Here is a 14,449-nt window from a genome sequence, read left to right on the forward strand (position 1 = left end):
ATTCTAAGCATAAATATAATGTTCTTAAGCCAGTAAAGAAGTGCCATTTGTACACTAACATCATGTTCGTTTTATTCCTACAGATACATATAATTTCTGGAGTGAAGCTCTTAAGATTAGAAGCCTATTTCCCAGTGCCTAGAAAAATATGTTTTATATAAAGTAAGGGTTCATGAGTTTTTGACTGATTAAAAGTAGTTGTCTTAATAAGGTGACACTTGGCATTTATTATTATATAAGCACATCTGGCATTTCAGTAAAAATGGAAGGTCATAATATTGATATTCAATATCCTCTAATTCATGTAGAGATAATTTGATTTTAAAGGAGAAGTATATCATTGTTTTAATAATTTCATTTTTCTTATTCAGTAATCAAAAATCCTATTTTTGAAATATTGTTATAAATTTAATAGCTGCCTAATACCAAAAATAAGTATAGACTTTGTCATATAATGAAAGAAAACTGCCAGTTTACTATGAGTTAAATTACATCATACCAAACATAGGAATATGTTACACATTACTTTGAAGACATAATCCAAATACTGAATCTCCTTTTAAATACTAGACATTTTTATATGCATTGAAATTCATAGGGCTTAAATATAAAATATAAACATGAATCAAGATAATGCATTTATAAGGCCACTTTAAATAAAAATTTTTTTTGCCATTCAGTATAATCCACGGTAGCAAACATAGCCCTATGAAATGCATAGGTTTGCAATCAGAGCTGGTTTCTAATACTCTTCCATTCCTTAGAGTTGTGTGGCCTTCAATGTGTTAATTAAGCTCTCTGATCCTCAGTTTTATTAACTATAAAATGAAGTTAATATATTTATTCAAAACCAAGTGGCAAAAACATTAAAAATAATATTGTAAAGAATCTAAATGGAATCTTTCAAAAGGCTAAAGTTACAACTTGATTCCCTACAAATGATTAATAACAGCCTCTATTCTCTTTCTGGCATCAGCTCCATGTCAGCTGTTGATATCTACTTAATTAATTATTCTCAAATCTGATCACACATTACAATCATTTGAGGAGCATTTTAAATCTAGCCATGTCCTGGTCCCAGACCAAGAGAGTTAAAATCAGAATGGGTGGGGGTGTGAGAGCCCAAGAATTAGTGTGAAAGTACCCCAGATGACTCTCATGTTGAAACCTCAGAGAAGTAACTCAAGTTCTAAGTATCGAAGAGCTCAGTTCATACAATCAGTGAAACTTTAGAACCAATAACGCTCCCCAACAAAAGCTTAAGAAAGCAGCTGTTAAATCACTCTTTAGTTTTTCGTATGCCTTCAATTAACTCCATAGCTCCAAAGCTACAAAACGATAAAGAGAGCTTTTGTCCCCCATGTACCTTCCTGAAAATTTGCTTCAAAATCAAAACATTAAGATCCCTCAGGGCAAGGTCAACTAAGCTTTTAACATTTAAATTTCGAAGAATTTTTTTTTTTTTTTAAGCATATCTGGCAAGGAAATAACACAAGTACTAGCAGCTCCAAAGTTAAGCACCCAGGTTGATGTCAGCAGTCGTGTTGCTTTTTCTAAGTGATTAATGTCACTTTACTAGGTACTAACACAGAAAACTTAATTTGGCTATCACTCTATTCTCCAATGCAGCATATCAATTTTCCAACCAGTGTCTCCAACAGTGTTGCTCTCTGCAAAATAAAAACTGCAAACCAACCCAGGATTTCCACTTCATAGAAACAAATATAAAAATGACTTATCAGTTTACATCTAGATCACTACGCAAGTTAAACCAGTCAACTTTCACATACATATGAAATCATATATATATGAATTAGGAGTATATATGCATTTATATGTATAGTATACATAAAATATGTAAATATATATCATATATGAATGTACATATTACATATTAATGTATATATAAAATTGCATGCAAACTTTTTTCTCAAAGAAAAACTGAAACTGTTGTGACTCAATGTGTCTTTTGCTATCTAAACTTTTAGGTGCCAAAAACAAGCCCATAAGATATAGAACAATGTATCTCATAACAAATGCCATAAGCAAGCCCATAAGATACAGAACAACAAATACGAAGTGAATATTTTTGCATGATATTAAGAAAGGGATCTAAAGCTGGGCACAGTGACTTGTGACTGTAGTCCCAGCTACTCAGGAGGCTAAGGTGGGAGGATCACCTGGGCCCAAGAGGTCAAGGTCAGCCTGGGCAACATAGCAAGGCTCTGCCCTGGCTCAAATGAAAGGGGTGTAATCTAGACTGGTAAGGGATTAAAGCAGTACAATGGAGGCCAAGATGAAAGACAAAGATGACCACGGGACCAGACCCTTTGAAGGCAGGGACTTCACCAGCACAGACCCTAAGGCAGGCACTATTTCTGTGCACTGTTGCTTCCACTGGGGAAAAAAAAAAAAGGCACTCAACCCATATAATTCAAAATATGGTAGAACGCTAAACATGAGTTAAATGCGTGAAGGCACCAAAAAAACTTCAAACTGTTCTTTTTGATGTTACAATTATTATTTAGAATGTTTCAAAGAAAAAGCAGCAGCTGAGAGGCCATAAAACAATTTATTTTTCCTAAAATAGTCATTCCTCAAATGGGCTAATTTATCATAGAATTAATGCAAGTGAGGATAAGAACATCAACTACCTTTTTCCTGAAATGTATTCAAATATTACAGAGTTAATGGTTAAATATAGGTTATCCTTTAAAATATAGATTTCTATATCATACCATGGTCAAGAAAAGATTAAAAGCAATTAACAAAATGAACTAGACACCTGGAGTTTTTCTTCTGGTTTTACTACTAATTTGCTGGGACTGCAATCCAGTCACTTAGTGTCTCTGACCTTCAGATTCTCATTTATAAAATACAAACAATTAAACTTGGTGCTATGTTAAAATGACATGTTACAACAATGTAAAATTTGGAAAATTACAGAGCAATTCTTTCCAACGGTAATATCCAAGGATAAAGACTCAACTAGGTCTCCTTGTCTATTAAAATAATGAGTTCTGATATAATTAGTCCATTTTATAGCAAGAAATTTACCTCCAAAACTTAACAATTATAACATATTAAGATTGCTGCCTGCCACCTCTCACATACTCTTCTCTCAGGTATTTTTCACTCAATTTAAACCTTTTTTTTTTAAATGTTCTGGGTTTTTAAGAAAGAATAGAAGCAATAATGAATATTAAGTATTCAACAACTCATATGACAGGCACTCAGAATATGCCAAAGGACAAGCTAGGCAAGTGGAAGAAGACAAATGAAGTAGAGAGGTAATTTTTTAATGTTAATATTTTTCAGGTAGTGATAACTTCTCTGTTTTAGATAAGATATTGACACTTTTTTTTTTCAGATGCCCCTACTTAAATTGAAAATGAGAGGGCAAAAGTCCTTTACAAATATTTGACAAATTAGATAAAGCACTTTTGTACATTCTTTTAAAGCGAAGAACTTATCAGTTTAACCTTTAAATTCTCAAAAGTGGCTGGGTGCACTGGCTCACACTGGTAATCCCAACACTTTGGGAGGCCAAGATGAGGGGATTGCTTGACGCCAGGGATTTTAAATCAGCTAGGGAACACAGCAAGACCTCATCTCTACATTAAAATACAATATCAAGAGTAACATCTGAAGGCTCTTACTATAGTCATCCTTGCCACTAAAAGTGTTCTTCCATTTCTTCAACACAGAGCCATCTGACCTCACCAATTTATTTAAAAGTCCCCAGTGACTTCTGAACACCCATGGGTGTATTTTGTGAAAGCAGGTATGTTTTTCTTTCTTTTTTAAAGTACCTTAACCTAATCCATTTCCAAATCTGATTTAATTATATCTTATATTGCAATCGGAAATCTGTCTCATCATCAATTCACATAATTCTGCAGCTCCACTTAGAAACCTTGCTTTTATGCTCAATATCTTTCTAGCAATATATTTCTTTACTCATCCTAACGTGAGAACGTATGGAAGGATATATGATAATATTTAAACAATGAAAAACCTGGGGAAAGAAAAATGAAAGTCAAAAGCAAGAGGACTATTTGGAGAGGAGAAAGCTAATTGGAGCAAAATTAAAGAATTAATTCATATACTACATGTTTCCTCTATGTAAAAATTATACTAAATATCTTTTAGATTAGTCATGTTGCTTTGAGACTTTTCCATGTTTCCTCTAGACAACTGCCAACGTTCGAATAGTCTCTGATGAATACACATGCTGTGACTTGCTTCTAAGGAAACGCCTGTCGTGTTCCAGGGAAAAATGACTTCTACACTCTTAAATCAGGAAAACTGTACAAGTCTCATTCATTAGTGACAACGTCGATTTTTCCTTAACGTTTCTATTTCTGGAATGCTCATATTCTCATTAGGGCATTTCTGCGTTCAGATAAAGAAAATAAACTATGTTGGGAGAACACTTGGGAAAAAAAAAGGTGTACTACATCAAAGGGATTTCCCACTTCAGAAGTTCAACTAGCATCCAAGTTACTCCTGAACTATTTCCCAAGACCAAGGTTATTTTAGGGTTTTCTTCATCTCTTGCAGAACTACCTGTTCCCATTACTGTTTACTCAAATGCTTAGCAAGGTGACTATTCGCATATCTGGCAGGAAGACCTGCTTCATTTAACATTAACTCACCATGTGACAGCCCCTTCCCCTCCAATCTCTTCTCAAACATGTGAGGATAAAAAGAAAAGTAGAGTTGTTTGCAATCTGATTTGCGCTTGGTTTTGGCACCAGCAATTGGCCACAGGCACACACACCCCCAATCAGAGGCGCGCACCCCGCTCGCTCCCGGAACTGTCATGCGGGCTGACAGCTGGCACACCTTCCCGTCGCCCTCCACCCGCTTGCAGAAAGCCCACTCCTTACAGTCACGTTGACACTGCTCACCTGCCTGGGCCTCAGCCCATGGCCAAGGAAACTTTTGCCCTCTTCCCAGGAGCTCACTTACAGGTATCGTCCACCGCTCCTCTAGAGCCCAAACAAGGGGCCCTTTGTTACAGTTTTTGCTCCCGGACTCCTCATCCAATTCCTGGCATTCAGCCGGCCTTCAGCAATCCCGGGCAGCCCCGGTAGGAAGGCAACCAAAAATCAGCCCTCCGCCCGGGTGGCCTCCAAGAAGGCCGGGAGGAAGCAGCCTCCCCGGCCTCGTGGAGGGCGGCCAGTGAGTCAGGCCGCCGGCAGGGCAGACAGTTGCCAGGCAGGTGAAACTGCCGAGGCCTCGCGTTCTCGCCGTCCTCGCCCTCCCCGGTGAGCGGCGGCGCGGCCCTCTGTGCTTACCCGGCTGGGGTGGCGAGCGGCGTGGGCGCCGCCGGGGCGTCCTGCGGGAGCTGGGTTCGGCCGTCCATCGCCCTGCGGGGCGTTGCGCGGGCTCCAGCTCCGAGGCGGCGCGTCACTGCTGGAGTGGAAGAGGCCGGCGGGTCAGGGCGGGACGCGCGCCTTCCCGAGGCCGGAGCGGGGCTGGCTGAGCGTCAAGAGCCCGCCCGAGCAGCCCCAGCCCCGGCCGGCCCGCCTCCCGGGTGCGCTTCCACCTGCGGGCCCCGGCTCCCAACCCGCGGGTGCCGCCGCCGTCGCCGCAAGGTCTAGCGAGCGCCCAGAGTACGGCGGAGGAGGAGGTGGCGCTGCAGCCCCCGCCCCGTGGGGTTTACTGAGTAGCCATTTGGCGCCTCTCGGGGAGGGAGCGGAGCTGCCCCGGCTGGAAGAGGAGGAGGAGCGGGCCGGGCGCTTGGGCACCGCCGCCACGCCGTCAGCGCACTCCCGGGCTCCTCCGGCCGAGTTTGCACAAACAAAACGCCCTGGGAAAACTTTTCCCGAAGAGAAGTTGGGAGGGCTGATCTCTCTTTTTCCCACCCAAGTCTCCTACGTTCTTTTCCGAAGGAGACAGTAGGTCTCCTGTTCTCCCTCCCGGCTTCCTCTCCTACTGTTCCCTCCCCCGGGCCGCACGCCGGCAGCTCGGCTCTCAAGCCGGGACTTGAATGGAGAAGCGGCAGCCTCTGCGAGGCTCAGCCCAGCGCGGGCCGGGCCGACTCAGCGCCTCCCCTGCCCGGCGGGCGGGGTGCGGGCGCTCGCTGGGCGCTGGGGGCCTCGCTGGAGCCCGCTCGCTCACTCACCCTGCCCCATTTCCCTGCCCGGAGTCCGGGAGCTCGCCGCCGCCTCTGCCGCACGGTTGTCCAAAAGCGGGGACGAGCTTGGCGGCATCGAAGCGAGGGAAGCAGCGAGCCGGAGAGAGGACCGGGGCGGGGGTGGGCCGGGAGCGAGTTGGAATTTCCTTCCCCCAGGGCTTCGGGGTTTGGGGTCCGGCTGGGGAAGCTGAACTGAAAGGAAGCTCCCATGCGAGGTGTTCCCATTCCCACCGCTAGGGCTGCGCTTCGGGAAGGCTGGTGCGCCCGAGCAGGACAGGTGGGGAGGAAGGGAAGTTACCTGCCTGGCCAGGACCCGAGGGGAGGATTGGGGCCTCCGCGGAATGCGGACAGAAACTCGCAGAGTGGGGCCTGCCGCTTGCCCTCCCTACAGTCTGACCTTCGACGTCCAGGATTGTGTGTGTGTGTGTGTATTTTTCTTAGCTTGTATTTTTAACTTGACCTCTAAGGTTGCCATTCTTTTAAAAGTGCACCTGTGACACAGATCTTTCCAATTGGTGGCAGGTTTAAGCTTGCCCTGTCTTCAGAGGCATTTTTTGTAAAAGCCTATAACAGTTGTGACATGAAAACTGGTCAACAGTATGTCTGATGACAGTCTGTAAGAATTAAGTGATAGATTTTATTCAATTATTGGAAGTTTTACAAGCGTAAAGGAATCATACACAGCTGTGTGCTTGTTTGTTCGTTTTAGTGTCCACGTGCATGCCCTTTAGATGATTCTTTACACCTGACAGACAGGTATTAGGTAGAAGTTACTGCGGCTTTTTGCCATTTTAAAAGTAATGACAAAACCACAATCACGTTGGTACAACCGTAATATATTTGCATATTTTATATTTTTCATAAGTGCCAATTGTTTTAAGGTGCAAGCCATTCTAGTGGATCCAAAATGTGTTTTCAGAAAATAATGTGACATTAAGAAATTAACTTAAAATTACAGTTTTAAAAACAGATATTTGGATTAAACTGATGGAGAAATCTTACATGAAGGAACACCCTGAAGGAGACCTCTGCTGTAGTGCTGACATCAAGTAATAAACCTGTGTTAGCCACTGATAGAGCAACACTGGCAGATATTAAAATTAAATAGATATTAATACTCCTTTAGTTGTTTATCCATTGCAGCAACAACAACAAAAAAGATTGCTGAACTAAATGCCTAGCAATGTACTATTTGTCTATCATAGGCAGGCATTAGTATTTATTTCTTCCAGTGCATTCATTATGCAGTCCTTTCAGTGTATCTTTGCATATGAAAAGAAAAAAACACTTGACTCATTTGGATTACAATACTGGAACCATATTAGAAAAAGTTGCTTTTAGAGAGCTTAACTAATAGTAATGCAATTTATTTAAATACCCCTGGATTTTAGTCTTTAAATAATAACTCTGGCTAAACAATTTCATGAATCATTTATGCTTCTGAATGTGAAGCTGTGCAAGCTTTTACAGTTGCTTGCAACAAATATTGAGTAACAGTGAAACTACTTTAAAGTCATATCTTTCAATCACAAGACAAGATTAAATCTTTAATTAGTTTCACCCTTAATTTATGACATACCAGTAACGTTATGGACCCTAATACTAGTGAGATTAGGCTAATCTTAATCATAAAACATTTTCATAACATTTCATAACCTCTGAAGGCATTTTCACTGCTCACCACTTTTTGCTGTCCTCCTCCTGGTCCTAGGGAGGATTAAATGCTCCACCCCACAGAAATTAGATATGGTCCTGTGACTTTGGTAAGTGGAAAAGTGAGCAGATAAGAAATGCCTTATTTTCTGGTGAAATTACTTATGCCAGTGTTTGTGTCTCTATGTTTTCTTCCTTTGCTGCCACAAACATGAAAGCATGTATTAAAATGAAGGTGACACAAGACTGAAGCTTCTTGGAATGCTAAACTATTACCCAGAGCACAGCTGCCCTGGAGAGTCCAGGACCTACAACAGAATCCACATAAGCAAGAAGTAAGCTACGTTGGGCAAAACCACTAAAGAGCACCACCAAGCTTGGTGGTCTTCACATATGGTACTAAACTATCCTCATTGTAGCCAGTGATTAGCAAAATAGTAATCACAGTTGCTATAATTTTTTTTTCTTTTTTTCTTTTTTTTTTTTTTTTTTTTTTTTTTTTTTTTGAGACAGCCTTGCTCTTGTCACCCAGGCTGGAGTGCAATGTGGGGCAATCTCGGCTCACTGCAACCTCTGCCTCCCGGGTTCAAGAGATTCTCCTGCCTCAGCTTCCCAAGTAGCTGGGATTACAGGCGCCCACCACCATGTCCTGTAATTTTGGTATTTTTAGCAGAGGCAAGGTTTCACCATGTTGGCCAGGCTGGTCTTGAACTCCCGACATCAGATGATCCGCCTGCCTTGGCCTCCCAAAGTGTTGGGATTACAAGTGTAAGCCACCGGGCCTGACAGCTATAAATCTTTTTACATAACAGGAGAAAACTGCAGTTTTCCAATCTTTCTAGTTATGCAGAGCTGTTTCAAAATTGCCCACTTTTCCAAGATTTTGCTCAATTTCCCCGTTTGGGAATCTCCCACTCTCTTCACCACTCAGCCAATCATTTTAAGTGGCTAAGCTTAGGTATTATCTCCTCAGGAAGACTACCCTGATTGCGAGACAGAAGTAGCCCTTCCTTTTCTTGGCCCCCAGTAGGTTCTGTTAGGTAGAGAAAAACCTTGTGACACTTTGTTTCAGTTATTCAGTCATTCATTTACACAATGGCAGAGTTGAAGGGTTATATTTATTATATTATATTTTTTGAGACAGAGTCTCGCTCCTTCGCCCAGGCTGGAGTGCAATGGCGCGATCTCGGTGCACTTCAACCTCCGCCTCCGAGTTCAAGCGATTCTCCTGCCTCAGCCTCCCTAGTAGCTGGGATTACAGGTGTGCACCACCACACCTGGCCAATTTTTTGTATTTTAATAGAGACGGGGTTTCACCCATGCTGACCAGCCTGGTCTTAAACTCCTGACCTGGTGATCCTCCCGCCTCAGCCTCCCAGAGTGCTGGGATTACAGGCGTAAACCACCGCACCAGGCCTTTTTGTAAAGGACCACATCTTATCCTTTGTCTCCTGAAAGAATACCCAGAACACAGGAGACTCTCCACCAATACGTGTGCACTGAATAAAGGAATGAAGAAAACCTTCAGGACTTCCCTTTTCAGAAGAATCCTAAAGGGGACTTGAGTCGGGGAAAGACTTCAACTCAAAGGGGCTGGTAGGCCACTTTAAATAGAAAAGATGGAAGGTGAGTTTGCCTACTAGGGAGAGAAGACTTATTCTCCACATGGTTGGTTACTTGATGGGGTTAGTATCAAAACGGGTAGAATAAAGCTAAATGAAGGTCTACTTAGCTATGCATCTCTTTGAATGATAATCTAGGTTTCAGAATCCTGCTGGATAGTTAAGAAATGGAAAGGAGGTTTACATGCTTAATAAATACTTATGTGCTTATGTAAAAAGCAGACAGCCATGTTAAAGTGAACCACTCATGGAAAAACAGAATTAGGGTTTGTCTGAAGTTTTTGTAAACTATATGGAACATTGAAAACATTTTTAAATGCTTATTTTAAGTACATTTTTATTCCACTGTAAGTGCCACTTGAAAAGCTTTATTTAAAACTGAAAAATTACACTTCAAATGTGGTTAATATCCTTCTATGCATTTCACCTTTGCACATTACAACCTAAAAGAAGTGTTTATGTCTTCTTAGATGGTATACACATGTGTGTTGGCAGCTTCACAGAACAAGATCAGGTTTGTTGCATTGTGATTTTAATAAACGTCTTATTTCAGACTTTGTATTTCATAGAAGCTGCCCAATCTCAGACAAACTTTTTTCTGTTATTTATGCGTAAGACTTTGTTGATGAAAATGGAGCTGAAAGTTAGAATTGTGGCTTTATTCTCAATTCAGTAATATATGCATAATAGTTATCCTTTCATCTTTGTGTAGTGCTTTCATAATTTACAGAGTATTCCTACATGTATTAACACATAGAAAGTGTTGTTAGAATTTGATGTTCCCTATATAAATGTTTCATGGGAGCTTTATCCCAAAATACCAAAAACATTTTCTTTGGCTGTCAGGAATGCTGGGCCAGGTTTTGTGATTAGTCACTACTGTCTTTATGTTTATTATTGTTATATCTTCTTTTCCCTTCTCTCCTATTCCAATTTATAATCTTATTTAATGCCTTTTTTCAAACTGACCAAGAATTAATAGGTAAGAATAAATAAATTCAACAGATATGTTTGTTGAAATATCACAGTTTCCTCAACATAGCAATGTCTGCTTAGGAAAAAAAAAATTTTTTTTTTAAATTTTGGCTGGGCATGGTGTCTTATGCCTGTAATCCCAGCACTTTGAGAGGCCGAGGCAGGGAATCACCAGAGGTCAAGAGTTTGAGGCCAGCCTGGGCAACATGGTGAAACCCCATCTCTACTAAAAATTCAAAAAAAACAAATTATTCAGGCATGGTGGCAGGTGCCTGTAATCCCAGCTACTCAGGAAGCTGAGGCAGAAGAATTGCTTAAATCTGGGAGGCAAAGGTTGCAGTGAGCCGAGATCATGCCACTGCACTCCTGTCTGGGTGATAGAGTGAGACTCTGTCTCAAAAAAACCAAAAACAAAAAAATTTGATTTTGTTTCATTGAGGCCTCTCTTCTTCTTTGCACTGAAGTTAGAAATATACAAAGTAAAATATGAAAAATTCTTAACTCTTAAATGATTAAATGTTGGCTTTACTGTCCAATGTATGCAATTATAATAAAAACTGACAGAAGTAGATTTCTCTATTGAAACTGTAAATAATTGTTAAACATTTTAAAGTCAAATATAATAGCTAAAGTCTGTACTGTTTATGTGGTTTTCAATAACCATAGTAATTGTAGATATTTTAACTCTTGTCAGATCTATTCTAATATGTGAATTAAATGACATACTCAAATGAAGTGGTAATACAGTTATTCATACTTTCAAGTTTCATGCATGGTCCCCCCTTTAAGTATTATAGATAACAAATAGTTTTTGTAGACTAATTGAGTGTGGGAGATATTTTTTAGCCAGTTATGTTGTTTAACGTTTGAAATAAAAGTCATATTTGGCTAATTTATTCCTAAAATGTAAATAAATCCCTCTTTTTCCTGTATAAGGTTTAATATTTACTTTAATATCCAAGTTTGAAGAAAATAGATACAATACTATTTTTAAAGGGAAAATATGAATTACACTCTTCGTGATCCTATATTTGGAATTACAGTTATTATGTTATACCTTTTCTCTTCTGGAGGGTCATTTACAACCAAGCCTTCTAGGAATTGAAAGAACCGAAATAGATGTGCTTTGTTGTCAATTTTAATGAGTTTTTAAACTCATCAGCTTTTTATATTTTGAAACATGAAAAATCACTGAACATTTTTTAAAATAGAACTTCCAAGGAGATTATATGTTCATGAATTAAATTTGTTTTAATAAAAGGAGTGTTTTATTGGATATCTGCTATACCAAGCTTTGGGCTAGGGAAACAAAGATCACAAGATATTGCTTCTGCCCTTGTGGGACTCATGGACCACTGGGCTCATCAGCACTATTTTTGTGACTGTCAATCAACTTAAAATCTAAAGGAAATTGGTCAATAATCAGTGTAGGGCCTTTTACCCCTCTCCCGAAAGATAAACAATTTTCAGTCCTAAGTATTAGAAGAAATGCCTGAATTAGTATGCTATCTCTTAAAATGGTGCTATATTTCTATATTATCATATTTAGTGCTAAGAAGAAATTATTAATATGCACACATTCCAGAATAGAGGTGAGGCCTGGAAAAACGTGCACGGGCATGCAGACATGTGATTTAGTGCTATGAGCATGAAAGAGGGCAGGGTTTTCAGTGCCCTTTCAAATTTCAAAGTTCAGATTCTCCTCTATCAACACAAAGTTAACTAAAATCTACCTTCTCATTTCTGGGTTTAAGATATCCTTTGGCCAAATACATTTCTGTTTCTGGATTCTGCAATTCTGTTGGCAGTAATTTTCTTACTCATTGGAAGTAGATAAACTCTTATCACATTAAAGTATCAGCTTTATTAATTAAAATTTAAATTTTAATTAATAAATTTAAAATTCAAATACCATTCAAATATGGGTGTTTCTTTAAAAGAAAAACAGGATAAGGACCAAAAAAAAAGTCAATTTTTATCTATTTTATATGATATGATTAACTAAATCTTGATATTTAGGTTTTTTAGTTACTTATTCAATTCTAGCTATAACTGGAAGCTGCATTTCTCCCTTTCCGTCTTAAAGAGCTTCCTAAAGCCTTAACTGCTTGTCAGTTCCCATGTATTTCAAAATGTACAACTTTGAGTCAACTAGCCACTGATTTGTCTTTGGCATAAAACCTAACAAGTCTCAGCATATTTCATCCTGGCAGGGCTCCTTGCTCCCTCCTGTGCCTTTTCTCCTGGGAGGCTGAATGTGTGTGCGGTTAACTAAGTACCACCGTGGTTAAGAGCTCAGGCTGTGGAGCCAGACAGGTTTGACTTTACATCCCTGGATTTGACTCTTACTATCTGGATGACATTAGGAAATTTACTGTTCCTGGCAAAGGGTAAGTGTCCAGTGAAGGTAATGGAGAGCCTTATTAAACAAATGTTACAAATGGGAGCCAGCTGTGTCTCTATAAGCCTATACCTGTAAAGCATAAATTGTCCTCCTCCAAGCTGAGAGCTGTCTTCTTGCTCTATAATAACCTTGGGTAAATCACTTAACTGTGGTATCTTCAATTTCCTTATTTCTATAATGAATCTATAAATATTCTGTGATCTCTGCATTTTCTCACCATCTATGTTGAATAATCAAGTTCATTGTGTTAAAAACTATTGAATTCATATATATGGACTATTAATAACAAGATGTCACATGCAACCCCTTGCAAAGCACTCTCACTTATTGAATCTAGTTTAAACCACTTAAGGGCTTACAGAGATAGACACTCATATCACCATTTCACTGTTCTGGAAACTGAAGCAAAGTAGCAAAGTAGCAAAACTAGGATCAAAAGTTGTTTCTTCTGGTTTTTATTTTGCAGTAGCATTACAGTTACCTTGTTGGAATCATAGCAGATTTAAAAAGGTATCCCAGAACAAATAAATATTATTGTGTAAGCAGATGCTGAATATATTTTCCTATCTATCTCCAAAGTCTAGGCCAGCTTCAGAGGTACTGCTTACCTGAACCTGACTTGTCCCAAAGGAAACACTTCATTCTGGGGAGAGTTTAAGGTTGTAGACATGTTCAGTTTCATTTAAGGAATATGAAGACCGGGGAGGCAAAACATAGAGGAGAAAAATTAAGAGATGGTCAGAAATTCAGATGCATTCTGTAATGAGCACCCTTGACCATACGAAGAAAAAAGACACTATAAAAATGTGATGTCATGTTATCGTTAGTCCATGTTCTACTGTGGGACCAACCAAGACATTGAAAACTGTACAGAACAGGATGAAGTTGAATCGGATCATTCTGTACTCCTAACAAGGTCCACCCCATGGAGATTTGCAGCAGAATTAATGACATTGAATATTTTCCTCTACTAACAACAACACAAATCTGGAAAAATCAAAGGCAGCCTGACATGGAAAATAACACAAAATGAACATTTGGATTACAAATAGTATGATGAGAAGAGCACACTGCCAAAAGTCTACCTACTATGTTGAAATTACTGTTTCTAGCACATATAAGGCAGAATTTTTTAATGTTTTAAACATTCATTATTGGCTACTTTAACTATTCTTCCTTGGTAACTGGTAGAAATAGAAAAATGACAGAAAAGCAGAAAAGTGATAGAAAAGCAGAAAAGAATAGCATAACTTATTAGATATATGTAAGTGTGTGAGTTTTGGGGTTTTTTTTTGTTTGGCTCATCTAGTAAGTTGGGAAAATAATAGCTATTCCATAAGATTGTTGAGAAAATTTAATGAGATAATACAGTTAACAGACTTAGCTGAGCTTCTAGAATATACTCAGGCATCACTGGCATACAAGTATGAGTCTGCAATTAGCAAGGTAATGAGAAGAGTGTTTCAGATCTCTGACTGAAGTATTTTCTCCTAGGCTTACAATATTTATCAGCCATCACAATGCAAGTATGTAGCAAGATAAGCTTACTTAAATAAGGTGATTTTCTGTTTGATGTATTTTTATATGATTGCATATTTACAAGAGCCACAGTGTATATTTCAGGGATAGTGATATATATTTTCTCAGTCT

At 39.4% G+C, this 14,449-nt stretch overlaps 1 protein-coding gene across 8 annotated transcripts in view; it reads right to left on the minus strand.

Annotated features, from left to right (window-relative positions):
• Positions 1-6,263, minus strand: part of COBLL1 (cordon-bleu WH2 repeat protein like 1) — a 160,247-nt gene extending 153,984 nt beyond the window's left edge. For 4 of the 8 annotated variants that reach the window (XM_017548177.2, XM_017548170.2, XM_037745695.1 and 1 more), the window contains exons 1-2: positions 6,134-6,236; positions 5,304-5,421 (exon numbers count right to left, since the gene is read on the minus strand). In XM_017548177.2, the coding sequence (XP_017403666.1) occupies positions 5,304-5,421; positions 6,134-6,221 (206 nt within the window). In that variant the 5' untranslated portion in view covers positions 6,222-6,236. Of the gene's footprint in view, positions 1-4,913; positions 5,193-5,303; positions 6,007-6,133 lie in introns of those variants that run through there. The other 4 variants (XM_037745673.1, XM_017548156.2, XM_017548147.2 and 1 more) reach the window with 4 other exon arrangements.
• Positions 6,264-14,449: the final 8,186 nt, after the last annotated feature.

This window comes from Cebus imitator, unplaced genomic scaffold (genome assembly GCF_001604975.1).
Source record: "Cebus imitator isolate Cc_AM_T3 unplaced genomic scaffold, Cebus_imitator-1.0 Scaffold10, whole genome shotgun sequence".
Taxonomy (NCBI): domain Eukaryota; kingdom Metazoa; phylum Chordata; class Mammalia; order Primates; family Cebidae; genus Cebus; species Cebus imitator.